This window comes from Euprymna scolopes, chromosome 27 (genome assembly GCF_053919585.1).
Source record: "Euprymna scolopes isolate OS-2025 chromosome 27, ASM5391958v1, whole genome shotgun sequence".
NCBI classification, from domain to species: Eukaryota; Metazoa; Mollusca; class Cephalopoda; order Sepiida; family Sepiolidae; genus Euprymna; species Euprymna scolopes.
This window is the reverse complement of record NC_136508.1, coordinates 79,884,960-79,912,701: the sequence shown is the minus strand read 5'-3', so window position 1 is coordinate 79,912,701 and position 27,742 is coordinate 79,884,960. Positions and strand designations below refer to the sequence as shown.

The 27,742-nt window shown below is 31.8% G+C and overlaps 1 protein-coding gene across 1 annotated transcript; it reads right to left on the bottom strand.

Moving 5' to 3' along the window:
• Window positions 1–4,320: 4,320 nt before the first annotated feature.
• Window positions 4,321–19,879, bottom strand: LOC145248939 (ATP-dependent DNA helicase Pif1-like). Its single transcript, XM_080110734.1, has 2 exons — window positions 16,926–19,879; window positions 4,321–14,734 (listed from the first exon to the last, which is right to left on the bottom strand). Exon 2 carries the CDS (start codon window positions 6,702–6,704, stop codon window positions 5,277–5,279), a length of 1,428 nt encoding a protein of 475 aa, XP_079966860.1. The 5' UTR covers window positions 6,705–14,734; window positions 16,926–19,879; the 3' UTR covers window positions 4,321–5,276.
• Window positions 19,880–27,742: the final 7,863 nt, after the last annotated feature.

Sequence of the window (27,742 nt, the reverse complement as noted above, 5' to 3'; positions counted from 1 at the left end):
GATTAGTTTGGATGAATGAGAAAATGTAATTGTTTGATGCATAAAAAATAACTCATTTGCTGTATTTGATATTAAGCAGCAAAATATAGTGATTTGAATATTTAGGAAAACATCAAACCAGATTATGTAAAAAAAAAAAAAAAAAAAAAAAAAGATGAAATTAGAAAATATATATTTTCTGTTTATGAGTTTTGCCAATCAAAATTTTGTGGCAGAAATTGGGTGATTACCATGTAATTTTATTTTTGTTAAAATTCTTAAATTATTTGAATGTTTATTATAATTTCTAATTAGTGACTTGTTATCATCAAAATCCGCCCCAAAGAGTGTCCTTTCTTTTATTAGGTATCAGAATAGGTATTTCTATCTATATTAGCACTTATCAAGGCTAATAGGCAACTCGAGGATGAGAGTTCAAACGCGCACAGTAGTCAAATTTGGGAAAGAGGATAGAACAACTTTCTCTTCTGCCTCTCTCTCACCCTGTTTCTCTTCTCTCTATATTAGCACTTATCAAGTCCATTGAAAACAAATCGTTGGTCAAAGAAATATAATGAAAATTCTCAGAGTGAAAAAAAAAATGGGATTTTTACAAATCTGGTTTCCAAGTAATAGGAAACATGTACAGCTTCATTTTAACGACAAAATGTAAACTGTACTAATTGTAATGAGAATGTTGAAGGAAATTGGCAAAAAATTGTTAGTCAAATGTTGATCAAATATTATAAGTTTGTGTGATATGCATGAAACGTTTAGAATATGATCTGCTCTCATGCTGAAAGCAAGTAGAGAAACATTGTGAAAAAATGATGTAAAGCTAAGCTAAGCAAACGACCAGTGAATGGAAATGTTTATTATAATGTATCAAGATGAACATATTATCATGAAAAAGCAAATCGAAATAGTGATAGTTATTTGGTGCTTATACGAAACAGGTATCAAGTATTGTCACCAGTGATTTTATTGATGTTAACAGTGCATGTCACTAAAAAATAATGATGGTAGCGAAATTAAGTTTTGTTAATTCTACCCAATATAAAATATATACGCAAAACAAAGTAAACAAAGTTACGGGTTAGTTAATGATAAGTTTAGGTTCGAGAAATAAGCAAAGGAAAAGAAAAAAAAAAGGTACATGTGTTTATATTGTGTAAAATGTTAGTCTGTAAATATTTCAAACTATCAACACTGGTATGTGTAAATCCTAGATACCTATTGTCATAAAGTACCACTTCTTGTTTGATATATCACTCTACATGTTCCCTGCAGCATCCCAGAGAGGTAAATGAGTGTCCACAAAATGAAATAAAACATAGTACTGGAAATAAAATAAAATAAGAATATGTCTGAAAAGAAATAAATGCTGTTTACTATATAAAAAGTTGTTTTCAAGTGTCAAATGGAATTGAATCTTATACAATGTTGGTGGATTATGAAATTGCATGAATGAAATAACATTGGAGAAATAAGAAAAAAGTTTATATATACAATATTTACAAATGTAAGATAAAAGGTGAAGAAGGGCCAAATCCGAGATCTATAAATCGTAAATTTTCAAAGTGAAAACAGTTATTTTTTTTTTTTTTTAGATCTGCTTTCCAAGTAATAGTAACCATGTACAGCTTCATTTTAAATGAAAACTGTACTAATGATAATGTTCATGGTGAAAGGAAATTGGAAAAAAATTAAAAATGTCAGAGGTAAAATGTTTGTGTGGTATGCATGAAACACGTGTAGAAAATGATCTCATGCTGAAAGTAAGAGAAACATAGCTAAAAAATTATGTAAACGCAATAGTAAAATCCTCATTTTTAGGAACATAGTGTGGGGTATGTTGTTTGTTTCAATTGAGAAAGGAAAGTTTAATTTTTAGAATTGGATGTTATAGATCACAAGTTTTATTACAATAAACATTGTGTTCTCTAATTATCAACCAAGTATATTTATTGATAAAAAAAGAAAAGTAATGGACATGTTTATTATAATTTATCAATATTAAATTGTTATCATGAAAAACCAATGGAAAGCGTGTTGGTTATTTCGTGTTCATAAGAAAAAACATCATGGGTTGTCACCAGTGATTTTATGTATGCTAACATTTCGCTGCAAATGTGGTAGCTAAATGTCTTTTTGGTTATTCTACACAAAATAAAATATATACACAAAACAAAGTAAAAGAAATGTCAGGGTTAGTTAATGATAAGCTTAGTACCAAGAAATAAGCACAGAATAAGGAAAAGAAAGATACATTTGTTGATATTGTGTCGATTGGTGAATTTGTTGGTTCATTTTGTTTTATGACATATCAACACTATATCAGGTTATTTCATGCCCAATCTAGTGACATTTTTTTTTCCTAGAATATATTTGTTTATTTAATGTTGGTTTCTATTTAACTCATAATTGGGACCCTAACAGGTACTACTACTCCAGATCAGAGTGGACCTGGTAGCAATAGCAATTAAATGGTGGCTTCACACTTCACAAAGCCCCACGTTTGGATACAGTTTATGGTCATATCTAGGACCTGGTGAATTTGTAAATAATTGAAACGATCAACACTGGCGAGTTAGAATTCTACATACCTATTGTTATATAGTACCAATTTATGTTTTACATATCACTCCACAACGTTGCTGCAGAATCCAGACAGGTGAAAGAGTCTCAAGAAACTGAAAAGCTATTTAGTACTCTTAAATAAAATAACATGCATAAAGAAATCCTAATATAAGACAATAGATGAAAAAGCAATAAAAATTTTGTGTGGAATCAAGTGAAAACAGTTTCTTTGTCAAAGAAATTGCATGAAGATTCTCAGAGACTTTTCCTTCCTCGTTCCCTTCCCTTTTGGTGGAAGGAAACTTTCACAGTGGCTCAGAAGGTGGGCTGAGCACACTTCCTACAAAGGTGGGATGGGTAAATTTCTTTTTCATTTGGTTGCCTGGAGGACAGGCTTAGCCCCCCCCCAAAGAAAAGGTTGGAGCCGGGGAACTTCTCCTCCCCGAAGGGGGAGGGGGCCCGGGAAGGCTTCTCTTCCCATATTTTTTGTTTTGTGTAAGGTTGATCTCTTTCCCAAGGGAGTAAGAGGATATCCCTCTCTTAGGAGGAGAGCAAAGGCTCCCTGGGCCTCCCATCCTCCTTCTGAGAGAAGTTCCCCGGCTTCCACATTCATTGCTCAGCCCGCCGTCCAGGCAATCAGAGTCTGATTGTCTGTCGTATATAAAAAGGCGATTTTAGCTTGTCAGGCGGTATGCTCTGCGTTGACTATTTTTCTTCCACCTGTTGACCTTCCCTCCCTGCTACGCAGATTAGGGAAGGGCTGAAGGGGTGATTTGCTTTTATTTTTTACCCCTCGGTATAGGGAGGTGACTGATCATCCAACCAACTAAGGGGATGGGGCAGGAAGTCTACCCTCTCCTGCCTTAGGGAGGGAGTATTTTTTTTTTTTAAGTTTGCCCGGAGGGGAGATGGGCAACCAACTGGGGGGGGGGAGTCAGGACCTTATTCGCACGGAGGAAATGCAGGCCTGAAGTGAAATGCAATCTGAAGGAGGTGAGTGGTATACCCTGCGTTGTAAAGTTAATTTTAAGACTCCCTCGCACATGTATGTAACACAAAGGGTTTTTCCGTGGCGCATTTCGCATTGTTTTCCTTCTGGGAAACGTTTTGTAATCCTGTTGTTTATATACTTTTCCTTCTGGGAAAAGTTTATTCTTATAATCTGTGGAACAAAGAATCAATCAGACTGTCTGTGTGTGTCGGTGTATATAAGAAGGTGATTTTAGATCCCCAGGGGCTATACCATGTGTTGACCATGTATTTTTAAATATTTTTTCTTTCTACTTCCCTTCCCTTCTGGTGGAAGGAACCTTTTGTTTTATGGTGGCTCAGAAGGTGGACTGAGCACTCTCCCCACAAAGGTGGGATGGGTAAATTTTTTATTTATTTGGTTGACTGGAGTGCAGGCTGCGCACTCCCCAAAAGGTGGGAGCCGGGGAACTTCTCCCAGAAGGGGGCTCTGGAAGGCTTCCCTCTACCCATATTTTTTTTTTTTGTTTTTGTGTAAGGTTGATCTCTTTCCGGAGGGAGTAAGCGGTACCAACAGGGGGGGGGGGAGACCAACCATACAAAAGGATATCCCTCTTTTAGGGGAAAAAGAAGGTTCCCTGGCCTCCTCTCCCGCTTCTGAGAGGAGAAGTTTCCCCGGCTCCCACTTTGGGGGTGAGGGAGTGCTTAGCCCGCCCCCAAGGCAAATAGTCTTACTGTCTGCCGTATATAAAAATACGATTTTAGCTTGTCAGGCGGTATGCCCTGCGTTGACTATTTTTCCTCCACCTGTTGACCTTCCCTCCCTGAAGGAGGGAGCCGTGCTACTCAGATTAGGGAAGGACTGAAGGGGTGATTTGCTTTTTTTTTTTATCCCTCGCTCTAGGGAGGTGACAGTCATCCGACCAACGAAGGAGATGGGGCAGGGAGCCTTCTCTCTCCTGCCTTAGGGAGGGGGTAGTTTTCTTTTTAAGTGTACCCAGAGGGGAGTTGGGCAACTTTCCTGCACTTGGGGGGGAATCAGGACCTTATTCGCATGGAGGAAATGCAGACCTGAAGTGAATTTCGGTGTAGTGTACACCTGTGTTTATGAGACCAGCTGGCTATAGCTATTGATCTCTTTATCTTTTTAAGTTTCGCTGTGTGTTGATGCGTATAAAAAGACTCTTCTAGCTCCCAAGGGTGTATACCCTTCGTTGACAATTTATGTTTAAGAGTTTTCCTTGCTCCTTCCCTGCCCCAGAATGGTAGGGGAGCTCCTGTCTCCTGTAGGGCGGGGGGGGGGCTTTCTTTTTTGGTTATGTGGGGGAGCCTTACCTCTACTCCACTTTAGGTGGTAGTTCTTTTTTGTAAGTTTGACATACTTTCAGATATTTCTTGAGTTTTTAACATTAAATTAATCTTGTCCAATGTATTCATTGCCATGGCATGATGGATACTGTACCAGATTTTTAAACTTTAGTTTGTGGGTTCGATTCATTTTTGTCCAATCCAATCTGAAGGAGGATGGTGGTATACCTTGCTTTGTACAGTTAGCTTTAAGACTCCCTCGCACATGTATGTAACGCAAAGGGTTTTTCCATGGCACATTTCGCATTCTTTTCCTTCTGGGCAAAGTTTCGTAATCATCTTTATATATTTTTCCTTCAGGGAAAAGTTTCGTAATCATGTTGTTTATATATTTTTTGCTTCAGGGAAAAGTTTCGTAATCATGTTTATATATTTATGCTTCATCTTAATGCTTCAGAATATACAATATTTTTGGTTATTTTATCTGGTGCCAGAATGAAGAGTCCATCAGGGTGTCCAACTCTTGATAGGCCAACATATAGCTGTCCATGAGAAAATACTGGTTTTGACAGGTTGAGCCCAACAACTTTTAGTGACTGTCCTTGTGATTTGTTTATTGTCATTGCAAAACTTAGCTTGACAGGAAATTGCAGCCTTTCAAACTCAAATGGCAATTCTTGTGGTCTCATTGGGATTCTGGGAATGAAGCAGTGTACTCCTGCATACTTACCTGACATAATTGTTGCTTCCAGTACATGAGGCATCATATTCTTTATGGTGAGCCTTGTGCCATTGCAGAGTTTTGGTGGATCAAGATTGCGAAGTAACATTATTGGTGCTCCAAGTTTTAGAAACAGACTATGTGGAGGCGTTCCTGGTGGTTCAAGACTATTAAGAAACTCAGTCGGATAATTTGTTACTTCGTCCTGTGAACAGATTGTATCAACTGAATTGTATAATATGATTTCTCCAGGTAATCTATTCAACAACCTGCTATTTATTTCATTTACAGATTCATTCTTTGCTGCTAAAATTGCACGGCTACTTAGCCAATTGATATCCGTATGCAAATTATGAAGATCTGGAAAAACTCTCATTATAAATTCCTCTTCTGTTTGAATTGTTGTAAAAGGCAACTGAATCTGGTTATAGGAGTCCTTGTCCAGAAGTCCATTACCCACTTGCAAAAGTTTAATGGCAAAGTCACCAACAGCATCATCAGCATGTAAATGTACTCGCATGTTTAGTGTTAAACTCATTGTTTTAATATGATGCCATAAATAGGAGTTTTTGAGACATGCATTCATTTGATCAGCTCTGGTTCCTCGAGGAACAATTGGAAGGGTTTGTCTGAAATCACCAGCAAAAACCAAAGTCACTCCACCCATTATTTGTGTGTTATCTTTTAGGTCCTGTAGTGTAGAATCTACTGCTTCCATAGCTTTTTTGTGACTCATTGTTGCTTCATCCCAGATTATTAATTTACAGTTTTGCAGTAGTTTAGCCTTTGCTGAATCTTTTTTAATATTACACAATGGTTTTTCCTGTCTAGTAAGGTCCAATGGGAGAGAAAACATAGAGTGAGCAGTTCTACCACCATCCAAAAGTGTTGCTGCAATTCCACTGGATGCCACTGCAAGGGCAATATTGTTTGTGAGACGAACTTTTGCAAGGAGCAGATTTAACAGGAAAGTTTTGCCAGTTCCACCTGGGGCATCAATAAAGAATGTCGATCCGTGATCATGATGAACTTCTCCTCCCAGAAAGGCTTTCCTCTCCACATATTTTTTTTTGTTTTGTGTAAGCTTGATCTCTTTCCGAAGGGAGTAAGCGGAACCGACAGAGACGGGGGGGAGGAGATCAACCATACAAAAGGATATCCGTCTCTTAGTTGAAAGAGGGAAGGCTCCCTGGCCTCCCCTCCCGCTTCTGAGAGGAGAAGTTTCCCTGGCTCTCAACTTTGGGGGGGGGGAAAGAGGGCTTAGCCCGCCCTCAAGGCAAATAGGACCTTAATCGCACGGAGGAAATAGGGGTCTGAATTTGATATTAAGCAGCAAAATATTTAAAAACATAAAAATGTGAAACAACATGAATACTCTCCATTGTCACTTGAAAACATTGGTCTTGGTAGGAAGTTTATTAGATGCTGAAATAGTGGGCTTGGTATTGTGTGCTTAATATTATTTTATGCAAAATGTAAAAACACAAAAGAGCGTACAATCAATATTGAAAAAGTAACATCTGTCACAGAAAATAGTAATTTGTAAAAATCAAAACATAATATTGTTCTGTACTTAAAATGTTAAACTTACTGTTAACAATACTGTAAAATGGTGATCAGGATGAGTCCAACAACTTAGTTTTTGAGTTTTCTTATTGGTCATAGTAAAAAGAAATTGTAATCTTTCAAGTTTGTTGGTCGCATTGGGATTCTTGGAATGAATCAACAGATTTCTGCATATGAATTTTTGTTAATTCCACACAATACAAAATATATATACAAAACAAAGTAAAGCAAATTATAGGGTTAGTTAAGTCCTCTGATTAGCAACCAACTATATGTATTGCTAAAAAGAGAAAAGCACTGGAAATGTTTCTTATAATGTATCAATATTGAATTGTTCTCATGAAACACAAATCGAAATAGTGATAGTTATTTGGCGCTTATAAGAAACAGGTATCAGGGATTTTGGTGTATCAGATGTTTTTACAGTGAACTTAACTTTCAAGAAACAAATTGGTATGCAATGATATAGGCTAAGAATCTTAGGCAAAATATATTCAAATGAAAAAAAAAATGTTGAACACTTATAACATTGTATGGACTCTCAAAAACATTTGTAAAAAATGTGTAAACAAATGAAAAAAAAAAAAGAAAAAAAAAAAAGAAAGAAAATGATCCGCTCCACTTGATGACATCAAGCACAGTGATATTTTAATGAAGAAAATATGAAAATAATGATTTTCAGTTTGGATGAATATGAGAAAATGTAATTGTTTAATGCATAAAAAAGAACTCATCTGCTGCATTTGATATTAAGCAGCAAAATACAGTGATTTGAATCTTTAGGAAAACATCAAATCAGATTATGTAAAAAGTAAAAAAGATGAAATTAGAAAATATATATTTTATGTTTATGAGTTTTGCCAATCAGAATTTTGTGGCAGAAATTGGGTGATTACCACGTAATTTTATTTTGGTAAAATTCTTAAATTATTTGAATGTTTATTATAATGTCTAATTAGTGACTTGTTATCATCAAAATCCGCCCCAAAGAGTGTCCTTTCTTTTATTAGGTATCAGAATAGGTATCCAGATTTCTACTTCTTTACAAATGTGTTATTGTAGTACAGTAAATGTCAAATTGTTTTTCAAGTATTAGTTTGTAATGTTTCTACTGACTTCATCAGATGTCATGTAAGGAACTGAATTCTATTTAAGACTTTATCTGAAGTGTTTTTATTTTGGTAGATCATGTGTGATTACACTGTAGTAATTGCGCTGAAAGCATGTTAACTACAAATGACAAAAGTTCAATCAATTTCTGATTCAGCTACACAATATAAACTAAAGGAAATCAAATTTGCAAAATAAAAGAAAAATGTAGTTATGGGTTAGTTTGGAGTTATAATAAAAAGGCAACAAAACCGTTAGTTTGTATTGTGTAGATTGTTCATTTCTGATAGTATTGATAGTGGTCAAAGAAAATCTTAATTTATGACAAAATACTGAACGTTTCTTGGATACCCATTCGTAAAAAGTACCTTTTTTGAAAAAAAAAAAAAAAAAAAAAAAAAAAAAAAAAAAAAAACACTCCCCGGATCACCTTCACCACCTTAAAAATAAAAACAAAAAATAACTTTATTCTTCAAAAAATGTGCACATTGTTAGTGTAAAAACAGATCTGCACCACTTGATGAAATCAAGCACAGTATTATTTTAGTAAAGAAAATATGTAATTGATTTTCAGTAATTAGCTTGAATGAATATCAGAAAATGTAATTGTTTGATGCATAAGAAAGAACTCATCTGCTGAATTTGATATTAAGCAGCAAAATATATCAAAACATAAAAATGTGAAACATAACATGAATACTCTCCATTGTCACTTGAAAACATTGATCTTGGTAGGCAGTTTATTAGATGCTGAAACAGTGGGCTTGGTATGGTGTGCTTAATATTATTTGTATTTATAAAAAGAGAAAAGCAACGGAAATGTTTCTTATAATGTATCAATATTGAATTGTTATCATGAAAAACAATTCGAAATTGTGATAGATATTTGGTGCTTATAAGAAACAGCTATCAATGATTGTAACCAGTGATTTTTGTGTATGCTAACATTGTAAATGTGGTAGTGAAATTGATTTTTGTGTATTCTTCAATATAAAATAGATATATAAAACTAAAACAAAGTTTATGGTTAGTTAATGATATGTTTAGGTTAGAGAAATAAGCAAAGGAAAAGAAAAAAAAAGATACATTTCTTTATATTATGAGATTTTAAGTGTATACATGTTGAAAACTATCCACATTGCTATCTGAAAATGCTAGATACCTATTGTTATAAAGTACCAATTCATGTTTGATATATCACTCTACATGTTCCTTGTAGCACCCCAGAGAGGTAAATGAGTGTCAACAAAATGAAATAAAACATAGTATTTGAAATAAAATAAAAAAATACTTGAAAAGTGAAATATGCTGATGTTTACTATATAAAACATTGTGTTCAATGGAATTGAAACTAATACTATATTGGCGGACTATGAATTAAAGAAATAAAATGTAAGAAATGAGAAAAAATTTGATATATAAAATCTTTGGCATGAAGAAAAAAAATATAAGACAAAAGGGGAAGAAGCAATAACAATCATGTGCTGAAGTCAATTGAAAAAAATAGTTTGTCAAAGAAATAAAAAGAAAATTCTCAGAGTGAAAAAAAAAAAAATGAAATTTTTACAAATCTGATTTTAGTCCTCTAATTATCAACCAAGCATATTTATTGATAAAAAGAGAAAATGAATGGACATGTTTATTATAAATTATAAATATTAAATTGTTATTATGAAAAACCAATGGAAAGCGTGAATGTTATTTGGTGTTTTTGGAAAAATATCAGAGGTAAAATGTTGGTCACATATACGTTTGTGTGTTATGCATGAAACACATGTAGAAAATTATATTTTCTCATGCTGAAAGTAAGAGAAACATAGCTAAAAAATTATGTAAACGCAATAGTAAAATCCTCATTTTTAGGAACATAGTGTGGGGTATGTTGTTTGTTTCAATTGAGAAAGGAAAGTTTAATTGTTAGAATTGGATGTTATAGATCACAAGTTTTATTACAATAAACATTGTGTCCTCTAATTATCAACCAAGTATATTTATTGATAAAAAGAGAAAAGTAATGGAAATGTTTATTATAATTTATCAATATTAAATTGTTATGAAAAACCAATGGAAAGCGTGTTGGTTAATTGGTGTTCATTAGAAAAAACATCATGGGTTGTCACCAGTGATTTTATTTATGCTAACATTTCGCTGCAAATGTGGTAGCGAAATGTAATTTTTTTTTTTTTTTTTTTTAATTCTACACAAAATAAAATATATACACAAAACAAAGTAAAAGAAATGTCAGGGTTTGTTAATGATAAGCTTAGAACCAAGAAATAAGCATAGAAAAAGGAAAAGAAAGATACATTTGTTGATAATGTGTCGATTGGTGAATTTGTTGGTTCATTTTGTTTTATGACATATCAACACTATATCAGGTTATTTCATGCCAAATCCAGTGACATTTTTTTCCTTGAATATATTTGTTTATTTAATGTTGGTTTCTATTTAACTCATAATTGGGACCCTAACAGGTACTACCACTCTAGATCAGAGTGGACCTGGTAGCAATAGCAATTAAATGGTGGCTTCACACTTCACAAAGCCCCACGTTTGGATACAGTTTATGGTCATATCCAGGACCTGGTGAATTTGTAAATAATCGAAGCGATCAACACTGGCGAGTTAGAATTCTACATACCTATTGTTATAAAGTACCAATTTATGTTTTACATATCACTCCACAACGTTGCTGCAGAATCCAGACAGGTGAAAGAGTCTCAAGAAACTGAAAAGCTATTTAGTACTCTTAAATAAAATAACATGCATACAGAAATCCTTAGTACCAAGAAATAAGCAAAGAAAAGAAAGATACATATATATCCGTCTCTTAGTTGAAAGAGGGAAGGCTCCCTGGCCTCCCCTCCAGCTTCTGAGAGGAGAAGTTTCTCCGGCTCTCAAATTTGGGGGAGGGGCTTAGCCCGCCCTCAAGGCAAATAGAGTCTGACTGTCTGCCGTATATAAAAAGGCGATTTTAGCTTCTCAGGCGGTATGCCCTGCGTTGACTATTTTTCCTCCACCTATTGACCTTCCCTCCCTGAAGGAGGGAGCCGTGCTATGCAGGGAAGGGCTGAAGGGGTGATTTGCTTTTTTTTTTTACCCCTCGCTATGGGGAGGTGGCAGTCATCCAACCAAAGAAGGAGATCAAGCAGTGAGCATTCTCTCTCCTGCATTAGGGAGGGGGTAGTTTTCTTGTTAAGTGTGCCCGGATTGGAGTCGGGCAAACTCCCCGCACTTGGGGAGGGGTCAGGACCTTATTCGCACGGAGGAAATAGAGGCCTCAACTGAACTTGGATGGAGTGTAAACCTGTGTTCATGAGACCGGCTGGCTATAGCTATTGATCTCTTTATCTTTTTAAGTTTTGCCATCAGATGAGCTGTATAAAAAGGCTCTTTTAGCTTCCCAGGGTGTATACCCTTCGTTGACCATTTATGTTTAAGAGTTTTCCTTACTCCTTCCCTACCCTGGAATGGGAGGGGAGCTCTTTCCCCCTGTAGGGGGGGGGGCGGCTTTCTTTTATGGTTATGTGGGGGAGCCTTACCTCTACTCCACTTAAGGTGGTAGTTCTTTTTTGTAAGGTTGACATATTTTCGGATATTTCTTGAGTTTTTAACAGTAATAATAATTAATAGCAATTAAATGGTGGCTTCACACTTCACAAAGCCCCATGTTTGGATACAGTTTATGGTCATATCTAGGACCTGGTGAATTTGTAAATAATTGAAACGATCAACACTGGCGAGTTAGAATTCTACATACCTATTGTTATATAGTACCAATTTATGTTTTACATATCACTCCACAACGTTGCTGCAGAATCCAGACAGTTGAAAGAGTCTCAAGAAACTGAAAAGCTATTTAGTACTCTTAAATAAAATAACATGCTTAAAGAAATCCTAATATAAGACAATAGATGAAAAAGCAATAAAAATTTTGTGTGGAATCAAGTGAAAACAGTTTCTTTGTCAAAGAAATTGCATGAAGATTCTCAGAGACTTTTCCTTCCTCGTTCCCTTCCCTTTTGGTGGAAGGAAACTTTCACAGTGGCTCAGAAGGTGGGCTGAGCACACTTCCTACAAAGGTGGGATGGGTAAATTTCTTTTTCATTTGGTTGCCTGGAGGACAGGCTTAGGCCCCCCCCCCCAAAAAAAAGGTTGGAGCCAGGGAACTTCTCCTCCCAGAAGGGGGAGGGGGGGGGCCCGGGAAGGCTTCTCTTCCCATATTTTTTGTTTTGTGTAAGGTTGATCTCTTTCCAAAGGGAGTAAGAGGATATCCCTCTCTTAGGAGGAGACCGAAGGCTCCCTGGGCCTCCCATCCTCCTTCAGAGAGAAGTTCCCCGGCTTCCACATTCATTGCTCAGCCCGCCGTCCAGGCAATCAGAGTCTGATTGTCTGCCGTATATAAAAAGGCGATTTTAGCTTGTCAGGCGGTATGCTCTGCCTAGACCATTTTTCTTCCACCTGTTGACCTTCCCTCCCTGTCATACAATACGCTTAAACAGGATATTTTAATTTATGCAGATTCCATATAGACTTTTAGTTTCCCAGGGTGTATACCCTCCGTTGACCATTTATGTTTAAGAGTTTTCCTTGCCCCTTCTCTGCCCCAGAATGGGAAGGGAGCTCTTTCCCACTGTATGGGGGGGCGGCTTTCTTTTATGGTTATGTGGGGAGCCTTACCTTTACCCCCCTTAAGGTGGTAGGTCTTTTTTGTAAAATTGTTAGTCAAATGTTGATCAAATATTATAAGTTTTTGTGATATGCATGAAACATGTGCAGAATATGATCTGCTCTCATGCTGAAAGCAAGTAGAGAAACATTGTGAAAAAATGATGTAAACCTAAGCTAAGCAAACGACCAGTCAATGGAAATGTTTATTATAATGTATCAACAATAACACATTATCATAGTTATTTGGTGCTTATACGAAACAGGTATCAGGGATTGTCACCATTGATTTTATTTATGTTAACAGTGCATGTCACTACAAATAATGATGGTAGCGAAATTAAGTTTTGTTTATTCTACCTAATATAAAGTATATACACAAAACAAAGTAAACATCTGCTGAATTTGATATTAAGCAGCAAAATATTTCAAAACATAAAAATGTGAAACATAACATGAATACTCTCCATTGTCACTTGAAAACATTGGTCTTGGTAGGCAGTTTATTAGATGCTCAAATAGTGGTCTTGGTATGGTGTGCTTAATATTATTTTATGCAAAATTTAAAAACACAAAAGAGGGTACAATCAATATTGAAAAAGTAACATCTGTCACAGAAAATAGTAATTTATAAATATCAAAAGGAATATTATTCTGTACTTAAAATGTTAAACTTACTGTTAACAATAATTTAAAATGGTGATCAGGATGAGTCCAACAACTTAGTCCTTGAGCTTTCTTATTGGTCATAGTAAAAAGAAATTGTAATCTTTCAAGTTTGTTGGTCGCATTGGGATTCTTGGAATGTATCAACAGATTCCTGCATATGAATCTTTGTTAATTCCACACAATACAAAATATATATACAAAACAAAGTAAAGCATAGTATAGGGTTAGTTGTGTCCTCTAATTATCAACCAACTATTGCTAAAAAGAGAAAAGCACTGGAAATGTTTCTTATAATGTATCAATATTGAATTGTTCTCATGAAACACAAATCGAAATAGTGATAGTTATTTGGCGCTTATAAGAAACAGGTATCAGGGATTTTGGTGTATCAGATGTTTTTACAGTGAACTTAACTTTCAAGAAACAAATTGGTATGCAATGACATAGGCTAAGAATCTTAGACAAAATATATTCAAATGAAAAAAAATGTTGAACACTTATAACTTTGTATGGACTCTCAAAAACATTTGTAAAAAATGTGTAAACAAATGTAAAAAAAAATGATCCGCTCTACTTGATGACATCAAGCATAGTAATATTTTAGTGAAGAAAATATGAAATTGATGTTCAGTGATTAGTTTGGATGAATGAGAAAATGTAATTGTTTGATGCATAAAAATAACTCATTTGCTGTATTTAATATTAAGCAGCAAAATATAGTGATTTGAATATTTAGGAAAACATCAAACCAGATTATGTAAAAAAAAAAAGATGAAATTAGAAAATATATATTTTATGCTTATGAGTTTTGCCAATTAAAATTTTGTGGCAGAAATTGGGTGATTACCAAGTAATTTTATTTTGGTGACAAAAGATAAATCAATTTCTGATTCAGCTACACAATATAAACTAAAGGAAATCAAATTTGCAAAATAAAAGAAAAATGTAGTTATGGGTTAGTTTGGAGTTAGAATAAAAAGCCAACAAAACAGTTAGTTTATATTGTGTAGACTGTTTAATTAACTTTTTTCATTTCTGATAGTATTGAGAGTGGTCAATGTAAACCTTAATTTCTGACAAAATACTGTAATTTTCTTGGATACCCATTCGTAAAAAGTACCTTTTTTGTGAAAAAAAAAACACTCCCCAGATCACCTTCACCACCTAAAACACAAAAACAAAAATATCTTTATTCTTCAAATATTGTTGTTGACTGGAGGGCGGGCTGAGCACTCCCAAAAAGGTAGGAGCCGGGGAACTTCTCCTCCCAGAAAGGGGGCCCGGGAAGGCTTCCCTGTCCCCATATTTTTTTTTTTTTTATGTAAGGTTGATCTCTTTCTGAATGGAGTAAGCGGAACCGACAGGGGGGGGGGTCAATCAACCATACAAAAGGATATCTATCTCTTAGTTGAAAGAGGGAAGGTCTCCCTGTCCTCCCATACCCCTTCTGAGAGAAGTTTCCCCAGCTCTCAGCTTTGGGGGGGGGGGGTAGGAGGGCTTAGCCCGCCCTCAAGGCAAATAGTCTGACTGTCTGCCTTATATAAAAAGGCGATTTTAGCTGGTCAGGTGGTATGACCTGCATTGACTATTTTTCCTCCACCTGTTGACCTTCCTTAATATTTATTTTTAATAATAAACACATTTTATTTTAATATTAATATTTATTTGTAATAATAAACACATTATATTATTTTAAATATTAATATTTATTTTTAATAATAAACACATATTATTTTAAATATTAATATTTATTTATAATAATAAACACATTTTATTCTACTTTAAATATTAATATTTATTTTTAATAATAAAAACAATTTTATTTGAATATTAATATGTATTTTTAATAATAAACTCATTTTTATTTTAATAATTATTTTTAATACTAACTCATTTTATTATTGTAAATGTTAATATTTATTTTTAATAATTATTGTTATTTAATAATAATATCTTCTATTTTTTTACTGTTTATGTCTAACTTTTATCGACTTTTTCTTTTTTAATAGCATATTCTTTAAATGAATAGAAAAATAATTTCCCAAATTTTAGACCCCGGTTATTTGGCTGATAGTCGATAAAAATGATTAAAAGAGAGATTCATGAACATTAACGTTGTCATATAAAAAGAAAATGCTAATAAGAAGTGTTTTTAATCAATGTAACATATTTATTCAACTCTGTCATATATTTGTTTGATGACAACTTTTTCGAATCTGTGTACAGTAAAAACGATATACTTACATAGGATTTTGAAAGCATTTAAACTGTCGAAGAGTTTTATTATAAATAAAAGAGTTTAGTTTGTTGAACTTAATGGACTTTTTTGTTGTATCTATTAACTGTTTATTCTTTTTATCAAACAAAAAGAGAATTTTTATATTGACATGTGATGGACTGTTTTTCTAACATCGAAATTTTAAAATTAGTTTTATTTAAAAAAAAAAAAAGACTCGCCATTAGTGGACGGTCAAAAGACAAATATATAACAAATAAATGTTAGGAAAGGCAAGATAAGTTACTTTTCTATCCAACTGGATATATTTTTTGTGTTTTTAATCACTGTAACATATTTATTCAGCTCGAAAAACATACAGTGTTTACCGATGTATTCGAAAAATGCCACCAGTTGTTTACATAGCCATTTGCCGGAAGTGACGGTTTTTTTTTATATAAGTTTTATTCAAACAGGCTTTAAGTTCAAATTAATGGACTTTTTTTTGTATTTAATAACTGTTTTATTCTTTATGGACTCTTTTTCGAACATCGAAATTTTAAAATTAGTTTTATTTAAAAAAAAAAAAAAAGACGGTGTTGTTTTTTTAATTGAATTCTACACTTTTTTCAACAAACTGTTACAGACATAATGGACTGTTTGTCAAACATCGAAATTTTAAAAATAAAGTTTTTAGTTTTATTTAAAAAAAAAAAAAAAGACGGTGTTGTTTTTTTAATTGAATTCTACACTTTTTCAACAAACTGTTACACTGGACTACCCACCAAAAAAAAACTGCGAATAAAATATATAAAACTCGTAATTTCTGTTTTTAAAGTGGGTTGTTTATTTTCCTTATGAAATATACTTCCAAAATAAACTATTACAGTCGTTTAAAACATAATAGAAGTATTATTTTTTATTTTTTAAAAACAATGTTTACAAAATGTCTAAGCGCGTTTCTTCCGGCCGGCTGCGAATAGCATAAATAAATAACTGTTGCCAGAATTTATCGCATTTTTATTTTTTAATAGCATTTTCTTAAAACGAATAGAAAAATAATTTCCCATGAAAAAAAAAAAAGAAAATGCTATTAAATATAATAAAAATTACTGAGATAAAAATATAAAAAATACGTACGTAACATCAAAAACACACCGAAGAAAGTGTGTGTGTGTGTGTGAGAGAGAGAGAGAGAGGGAGGGAAGAGGAAGCGGTGTATGTTGAATTTTGTTCCTTTTCGAAGCAGCACAAAAATTAAGTGTTTCCATAGTAACCAAACCGGTGCACACTGAACGTTGACGTCACGTCACGTGACATGACTAAGTGTTTTTAAACGAATAGAAAAATAGAAAGAGGGTGATAGAGAAAGTGAGAGAGAGAGAGAGAGAGAGAGAGAGTAAGTGTGAGAGAGAGAGACGGTGTTGGTTTTACTCCCCCCCCCTTCCATCTTAAGAGGTATGAGGTCACGTGGTAATATACAAAATGGCTAATTATTTTACATTACATAAATATTACGATATTTTTATAATCGTCTAATATTTTGAAAGGTGAATTTTTTTATTCCCGTACATTTTTTCCTGACATTTTTCGTTAAAACTCTTGTATAAATAATATTTTTAACCAGGTAATAACGATGGAAACATTGGCATAAAGTAAAAAAAAAGATATAACTGAGCCGAAGAGAAAAATGCAAAAGTATCGGAGAAAGATTTTTTTATTAACAATTGTTCGCCATTAGTGGACGTTGACGTCACGTCACGTGACATGACTAAGCTTTTTTTTTTTTACGTATTAATTACATTGGATCATTCAAGAATTACGTAATAAAAAGCATTACAATGACAGTTTTTTTTGGGACCCCCTTGGAGATAACTGATACGTTTACCCCTTTCTCCTCGTCCGTTTGACGTGAAATTTCGATATTTGTCATCCGGGACACGGGGCTTCGATATGATACCAAATTTATCAAGTCTGGTTGTGTGTTTCAAAAGTTTTAGCGTTACATACAAACATACAAACTCACAGACATTTGGGATTTATATATATAGATGACTAGCAGGGCTACCCGGCGTTGCTCGGGACCGTATAAACAATGAAAAAAACAAAAGCAGATATTGAATATATGTTTTATTCTTAGGGGAGAGGAATCTTTCATCTCTATGTATTATTTGTTTTATCTACCCTAGGACTGGTATTGTTCATGTTTTATCCCTAGCGTAGGTAATTTACAGCATGTATATGAAATTGTTTTACCTTAGGGAGAAGAGAACAGGTAATATACAACATAATGTGTCTATATTACATCCCTGGCAACGCCTAGAAACCAGCTAGAACATGTATTTCAGTCAATCTTTATTACATCCTGGGCTATGCCGGGAAACCAGCTAATCTCTATTTAGTGACTTGACCACCAAAATACCTCCCTAAGTGTGTCCTTTCTTTTGAACTTATTAGATATAGGTATCTAGAAATGTGTGTGTAATTTTGTTGAATGCATTGTTCACTATGATTTTCTTATTGTTCTACACAATATCAACTGTAGCGAAATAAAACAGTAAACTTAGTGTAGTGTTAGAATAAAGAGCAAAGGAAAAAATTAGAATCATATTCTGTAATTGCAAATCTAAATTTGCTAGCGTGTACCAGTATTTGCCAGGTTGTGGAAATTTGGAATTTATAACATATGTAGTGGCCTTTTCCTAGATACCTATTTTTATAATTGTTTCAGTACATTGCTACAAAATGTGACATTTGTTGGCGTTTGTAAAAAAAATCATGAATGTGCTTATATTCCAAAAAAGAAAATATCAGTGCACAGTATTGAAAGTGTTTGAGATTCAAAAGTCTGTAACATTTCTACTAACTTCATAAGATGTCATGTGAGAAACTTAATTGAATATCAAGACATTATCTGAAGCGTTTTTATTTTGGTGTAACGTATGTGTTTACAGTGAACCTTAACTTTTAATAAACAGATTGGTATGCAATGACATAGGCTAGGAATCTTAGACAAAATATATATAAATTGGAAAAATGTGTGAACAAATGAAAAAAAAATGATCCGCTCTACTTGATGACATCAAGCACAGTAATATTTTAGTGAAGAAAATATGAAATTGATGTTCAGTGATTAGTTTGGATGAATGAGAAAATGTAATTGTTTGATGCGTAAAAATAACTCATTTGCTGTATTTAATATTAAGCAGCAAAATATAGTGATTTGAATATTTAGGAAAACATCAACCCAGATTATGTAAAAAAAAAGAGATGAAATTAGAAAATATATATTTTATGCTTATGAGTTTTGCCAATTAAAATTTTGTGGCAGAAATTGGGTGATTACCATGCAATTTTATTTTGGTAAAATTCTTAAATTATTTCAATGTTTATTATAATTTCTTATTAGTGACTTGTTATCATCAAAATCCGCCCCAAAGAGTGTCCTTTCTTTTATTAGGTATCAGAATAGGTATCCAGATTTCTACTTCTATACAAATGTGATATTGTAGTACAGTAAATGTCAAATTGTTTTTCAAGTATTAGTTTGTAACGTTTGTACTGACTTCATCAGATGTCATGTAAGGAACTGAATTCTATTTAAGACTTTATCTGAAGTGTTTTTATTTTGGTAGATCATGTGTGAGTACACTGTAGTAATTGCGCTGATAGCATGTTAACTACAAATGACAAAAGATAAATCAATTTCTGATTCAGCTACACAATATAAACTAAAGGAAATCAAATTTGCAAAATAAAAGAAAAATGTAGTTATGGGTTAGTTTGGAGTTAGAATAAAAAGCCAACAAAACAGTTAGTTTATATTGTGTAGACTGTTTAATTAACTTTGTTCATTTCTGATAGTATTGAGAGTGGTCAATGAAAACCTTAATTTCTGACAAAATACTGTAATTTTCTTGGATACCCATTCGTAAAAAGTACCTTTTTTGTGAAAAAAAAAAAAACACTCCCCAGATCACCTTCACCACCTAAAACACAAAAACAAAAATATCTTTATTCTTCAAATATTGTGGTTGACTGGAGGGCGGGCTGAGCACTCCCAAAAAGGTAGGAGCCAGGAAACTTCTCCTCCCAGAAAGGGGGCCCGGGAAGGCTTCCCTGTCCCCATATTTTTTTTTTTTTTTGTGTGTAAGGTTGATCTCTTTCCGAATGGAGTAAGCGGAACCGACAGGGGGGGGGGGTCAATCAACCATACAAAAGGATATCTATCTCTTAGTTGAAAGAGGGAAGGTCTCCCTGTCCTCCCATACCCCTTCTGAGAGAAGTTTCCCCAGCTCTCAGCTTTGGGGGGGGGTAGGAGGGCTTAGCCCGCCCTCAAGGCAAATAGTCTGACTGTCTGCCTTATATAAAAAGGCGATTTTAGCTGGTCAGGTGGTATGACCTGCATTGACTATTTTTCCTCCACCTGTTGACCTTCCTTAATATTTATTTTTATTAATAAACACATTTTATTTTAATATTAATATTTATTTGTAATAATAAACACATTATATTATTTTAAATATTAATATTTATTTTTAATAATAAACACATATTATTTTAAATATTAATATTTATTTATAATAATAAACACATTTTATTCTACTTTAAATATTAATATTTATTTTTAATAATAAAAACAATTTTATTTGAATATTAATATGTATTTTTAATAATAAACACATTTTTATTTTAATATTAATATTTATTTTTAATAATGAACACATTTTATTATTTTAAATATTATTATTTATTTTTAATAATAAACACATTTTATGTTATTTTTAATATTAATACTTATTGTTAATAATAAACACCTTTTATTATTGTAAATGTTAATATTAATTTTTAATAATAAACACATGTTATTTTATTTTAAATATTAATATTTACTTTTAATAATAAACACATGTTATTATTTTAAATATTAATATTTATTGTTAATAATAAGCACATTTTATAATTTTAAATAGTAATATTTATATTCATTAATAAACACATTTTATTTTATATTAAATATTAATATTTATTGTTATTAATGAACACATATGTTAAATATTAATAATTATTTGTAATACTAACTCATTTTATTATTGTAAATGTTAATATTTATTTTTAATAATTATTGTTATTTAATAATAATATCTTCTTTTTTTTTACTGTTTATGTCTAACTTTTATCGACTTTTTCTTTTTTAATAGCATATTCTTTAAATGAATAGAAAAATTATTTCCCAACTTTTAGACCCCGGTTATTTGGATGATAGTCGATAAAAGTGATTAAAAGAGAGATTCATGAACATTAACGTTGTCATATAAAAAGAAAATGCTAATAAGAAGTGTTTTTAATCAATGTAACATATTTATTCAACTCTGTCATATATTTGTTTGATGACAACTTTTTCGAATCTGTGTACAGTAAAAACGATATACTTACATAGGATTTTGAAAGCATTTAAACTGTCGAAGAGTTTTATTATAAATAAAAGAGTTTAGCTTGTTGAAATTAATGGACTTTTTTGTTGTATTTATTAACTGTTTTATTCTTTTTATCAAACAAAAATAGAATTTTTATAATGACATATTATGGACTGTTTTTCGAACATCGAAATTTTAAAATTAGTTTTATTTAAAAAAAAAAAAAAGACTCGCCATTAGTGGACGGTCAAAAGACAAATATATAACAAATAAATGTTATCAAAGGCAAGATAAGCTACTTTTCTATCCAACTGGATATATTTTTTGTGTTTTTATTCAATGTAACATATTTATTCAGCTCGAAAAACATACAGTGTTTAGCGATGTATTCGAAAAATGTACATGGGGGGGGTTCGTGAATTTAAAAAAAAAACGATAGTCTAAAATATTATTTTCGATTTATTGGAAAGAACATAAAATTTCACATTGACCCTGAAAATATCGTAAAAATAGAATCAATAGAAAAATTTTGATAGATTTTAAAATGTAAAAAATTGTAAAATATTGAGTTCGGAAAATTCATTACTTTTTTAAAAAAAAAATATTTGGGTTTGTATTATTGTACACGTAGATTCAAAAAAGTTGTCAAAAGACAAATATATAACAAATAAATGTTATCAAAGGCAAGATAAGCTACTTTTCTATCCAACTGGATATAATTTTTGTGTTTTTATTCAATGTAACATATTTATTCAGCTCGAAAAACATACAGTGTTTAGCGATGTATTCGAAAAATGTACATGGGGGGGGGGTTCGTGAATTAAAAAAAAAACGGTAGTCTTAAATATTATTTTCGATTTATTGGAAAGGACATAAAATTTCACATTGACCCTGAAAATATCGTAAAAATTGAATTAATAGAAAAATTTTGATAGATTTTAAAATTTTAAAAATTGTAAAATATTGAGTTCGGAAAATTCATTACTGTTTAAAAAAAAAAATATTTGGGTTTGTATTATTGTACACGTAGATTCAAAAAAGTTGTCAAAAGACAAATATATAACAAATAAATGTTATCAAAGGCATCTGGATATATTTTTTGTGTTTTTATTCAATGTAACATGTTTATTCAGCTCGAAAAACATACAGTGTTTACCGATGTATTCGAAAAATGCCACCCGTTGTTTACAAAGGAAGTGACGGTTTCTTTTTAAAAACAATGTTTACAAAATGTCTAAGCCCGTTTATCTCGACAACTTCCGGTTTTGCCGCCGGCCGGCTGCGAATAGCATAAATAAATAACTGTTGCCAGAATCTAACGAATTTTTATTTTTTAATAGCATTTTCTTAAAACGAATAGAAAAATAATTTCCCATGAAAAAAAAAAAAGAAAATGCTATTTAATATAATAAAAATTACTGAGATAAAAATATAAAAAATACGTACGTAACATCAGAAACACACCGACTTGTTTTAAAGAGAAAGTGTGTGTGAGAGAGAGAGAGAGAGAGAGAGAGAGAGAGAGGGAAGAGAAAGCGGTGTATAGTGAATTTTGTTCCTTTTCGAAGCAGCACAAAAATTAAGTGTTTCCATAGTAACCAAACCGGTGCATAGTGAAGTTGGGAATTAGATTCGCCACTAGTGGACGTTGACGTCACGTCACGTGACATGACTAAGCGTTTTTAAACGAATAGAAAAATAGAAAGAGGGTGATAGAGAAAGTGACCGTATAAACAATGAAAAAACAAAAGCAGATATTGAATATATGTTTTATTCTTAGGGGAGAGGAATCTTTCATCTCTATGTGATTATTTGTTTTATCTACCCTAGGACTGGTATTGTTCATGTTTTATCCCTAGCGTAGGTAATTTACAGCATGTATATGAAATTGTTTTACCTTAGGGAGAAGAGAACAGGTAATATACAACATAATGTGTCTATATTACATCCCTGGCAACGCCTAGAAACCAGCTAGAACATGTATTTCAGTCAATCTTTATTACATCCTGGGCTATGCCGGGAAACCAGCTAATCTCTATTTAGTGACTTGACCACCAAAATACCTCCCTAAGTGTGTCCTTTCTTTTGAACTTATTAGATATAGGTATCTAGAAATGTGTGTGTAATTTTGTTGAATGCATTGTTCACTATGATTTTCTTATTGTTCTACACAATATCAACTGTAGCGAAATAAAACAGTAAACTTAGTGTAGTGTTAGAATAAAGAGCAAAGGAAAAAATTAGAATCATATTCTGTAATTGCAAATCTTAATTTGCTAGCGTGTACCAGTATTTGCCAGGTTGTGGAAATTTGGAATTTATAACATATGTAGTAGCCTTTTCCTAGATACCTATTTTTATAATTGTTTCAGTACATTGCTACAAAATGTGACATTTGTTGGCGCTTGTAAAAAAAATCATGAATGTGCTTATATTCCAAAAAAGAAAATATCAGTGCACAGTATTGAAAGTGTTTGAGATTCAAAAGTCTGTAACATTTCTACTAACTTCATAAGATGTCATGTGAGAAACTTAATTGAATATCAAGACATTATCTGAAGCGTTTTTATTTTGGTGTAACGTATGTGTTTACAGTGAACCTTAACTTTTAATAAACAGATAGGTATGCAATGACATAGGCTAGGAATCTTAGACAAAATATATATAAATTGGAAAAATGTGTGAACAAATGAAAAAAAAATGATCCGCTCTACTTGATGACATCAAGCACAGTAATATTTTAGTGAAGAAAATATGAAATTGATGTTCAGTGATTAGTTTGGATGAATGAGAAAATGTAATTGTTTGATGCATAAAAAATAACTCATTTGCTGTATTTGATATTAAGCAGCAAAAAAATAGTGATTTGAATATTTAGGAAAACATCAAATCAGATTATGTAAAAAAAAAAGATGAAATTAGAAAATATATATTTTCTGTTTATGAGTTTTGCCAATTAAAATTTTGTGGCAGAAATTGGGTGATTACCATGCAATTTTATTTTGGTAAAATTCATAATTATTTCAATGTTTATTATAATTTCTTATTAGTGACTTGTTATCATCAAAATCCGCCCCAAAGAGTGTCCTTTCTTTTATTAGGTATCAGAATAGGTATCCAGATTTCTACTTCTATACAAATATGATATTGTAGTACAGTAAATGTCAAATTGTTTTTCAAGTATTAGTTTGTAACGTTTGTACTGACTTCATCAGATGTCATGTAAGAAACTGAATTCTATGTAAGAAGACTTTATCTGAAGTGTTTTTATTTTGGTATATCATGTGTGATTACACTGTAGTAATTGCGCTGAAAGCATGTTAACTACAAATGACAAAAGTTAAATCAATTTCTGATTCAGCTACACAATATAAACTAAAGGAAATCAAATTTGCAAAATAAAAGCAATATGTAGTTATGGGTTAGTTTGGAGTTAGAATAAAAAGCCAACAAAACAGTTAGTTTGTATTGTGTAGATTGGTCATTTCTGATAGCATTGAGAGTCGTCAATGAAAATCTTAATTTCTGACAAAATACTGAATGTATCTTGGATACCCATAAAATGTAAAAACACAAAAGAGGGTACAATCAATATTGAAAAAGTAACATCTGTCACAGAAAATAGTAATTTATAAATATCAAAAGAAATATTATTCTGTACTTAAAATGTTAAACTTACTGTTAACAATAATTTAAAATGGTGATCAGGATGAGTCCAACAACTTAGTCCTTGAGCTTTCTTATTGGTCATAGTAAAAAGAAATTGTAGTCTTTCAAGTTTGTTGGTCGCATTGGGATTCTTGGAATGTATCAACAGATTCCTGCATATGAATCTTTGTTAATTCCACACAATACAAAATATATATACAAAACAAAGTAAAGCAAAGTATAGGGTTAGTTGTGTCCTCTAATTATCAACCAAGTATATGTATTGATAAAAAGGTAAAAGCAATGGAAATGTTTATTACAATGTATCAATATTAAATTTTTTATCATGAACAACAAATCGAAATAATGATAGATATTTTGTGCTTATACGAAACTGGAATCAAGGATTGTCACCTGTGATTTTATATATGTCAATAGTGCATGCCACTACAAATGATATTAGCCAAATTAAGTTTTGTTTATTTCACCCATTATAAAATATATACACAAAATGCAGTAAACAAAGTTTAGGTTTAGTTAATGATAAGTTTAGGTTCGAGAAATAAGCAAAGAAAAGAAAAAAAGATACATTTGTTTATAGTGTGTAAATTGTAAGTTTGTAAATATTTAAAACTATCCACACTGGTATGTGGAAATTCTAGATACCTATTGTTATAAAGTTCCAATTCATGTTTGATATATCACTCTACATGTTCCCTGTTGCACCCCAAAGATGTAAATGATTATCGAGAAAGTGAAATGAAACAGTATGTGAAATAAAATAGAAACAAATGCTGATGTTTACTATATAAAACACTGTGTTCAATGGAATTGAGCCTTATACAATATTGGTGGAATAAAAAAATCCATTTTTTTAATTCAATTTAAGAAATGAGCAAAAATGTGATATTTAAAATATTTGGCATGAAGAAAAAGAAATATAAGATAAAAGGTGATAAAGCAGTAAGAATCATATGCTGAATTCAATTAAAAACAAATATGATTGTCAAAGAAATATCATGAAAATTTTGTAAGTGAAAAAAATTATTTTTTGATATATTTGGTTTCGAAGTATTAAGAAACATGTACAACTTCATTATAAAGACAAAACGAAAACTGTACTAATGATACTGACAATGGTGAAAGGAAATTGGAAAAAAATGTATCAGAGGTAAAATGTTGGTCACATATACGTTTGTGTGGTATGCATGAAACACGTGTAGAAAATTATATTTTCTGATGCTGAAAGTAAGAAGAGAAACATTGTTAAAAAATGATCTAAAAGGCAATAGTAAAATCCTCATTTTTAGTGTGGGATATGTTGTTTGTTTCAATTGAGAAAGGAAACTTTAATTTATACAATTCGATGTTATAGATCACAAGTTTTATTACAATAAACATTGTGTTCTTTAATTATCAACCAAGTATATTTATTGATAAAAAGAGAATGTAATGGACTTGTTTATTATAATTTATCAATATTAAATTGTTATCATGAGAAACCAATGGAAAGCGTGAATGTTATTTGGTGTTTTTAAAAAACAGCTACCAATGATTGTAACCAGTGATATTTGTGTATGCTAACAGTGCAAATGTGGTGGTGAAATGAATTTTTGTTTATTCTTCACAATATAAAATATATACACAAAACTAAAACATAATTTACGGTTAGTTAATGATAAGTTTAGGTTAGAGAATTAAGCAAAATTATAGATACCTATTGTTATAAAGCACCAATTCATGTTTGGTATATCAATCTACATGTTACTTGTAGCACCCTAGAGGGGTAAATGAGAGTCAACAAAATGAAATAAAACATAGTATTTGAAATAAAATGAAAAAGTGCTTGAAAAGTGAAATATGCTGATGTTTACTATCTAAAACATTGCGTTCAATGCAATTGAAACTTATACTATATTGGTGGACTAAGAATTAAAGAAATAAAATTGATATATAAAATATTTGGCATGAAGAAAAACAAATATAAGACAAAAGGGGAAAAAGCAGTAACAATCATGTGCTGAAGTTCATTGAAAATAAATCGTTTGTCAAAGAAATATAATGAAAATTCTCAGAGTGAAAAAAAAATGGGATTTTTACAAATCTGGTTTCCAAGTAATAGGAAACATGTACAGCTTCATTTTAACGACAAAATGTAAACTGTAGTAATGGTAATGAGAATGTTGAAGGAAATTGGCAAAAAATTGTTAGTCAAATGTTGATCAAATATTATAAGTTTGTGTGATATGCATGAAACGTTTAGAATATGATCTGCTCTCATGCTGAAAGCAAGTAGAGAAACATTGTGAAAAAATGATGTAAAGCTAAGCTAAGCAAACGACCAGTGAATGGAAATGTTTATTATAATGTATCAAGATGAACATATTATCATGAAAAAGCAAATCGAAATAGTGATAGTTATTTGGTGCTTATACGAAACAGGTATCAAGTATTGTCACCAGTGATTTTATTGATGTTAACAGTGCATGTCACTAAAAATAATGATGGTAGCGAAATTAAGTTTTGTTAATTCTACCCAATATAAAATATATACGCAAAACAAAGTAAACAAAGTTACGGGTTAGTTAATGATAAGTTTAGGTTCGAGAAATAAGCAAAGGAAAAGAAAAAAAAGGTACATGTGTTTATATTGTGTAAAATGTTAGTCTGTAAATATTTCAAACTATCAACACTGGTATGTGTAAATCCTAGATACCTATTGTCATAAAGTACCACTTCTTGTTTGATATATCACTCTACATGTTCCCTGCAGCATCCCAGAGAGTTAAATGAGTGTCCACAAAATGAAATAAAACATAGTACTGGAAATAAAATAAAATAAGAATATGTCTGAAAAGAAATAAATGCTGTTTACTATATAAAAAGTTGTTT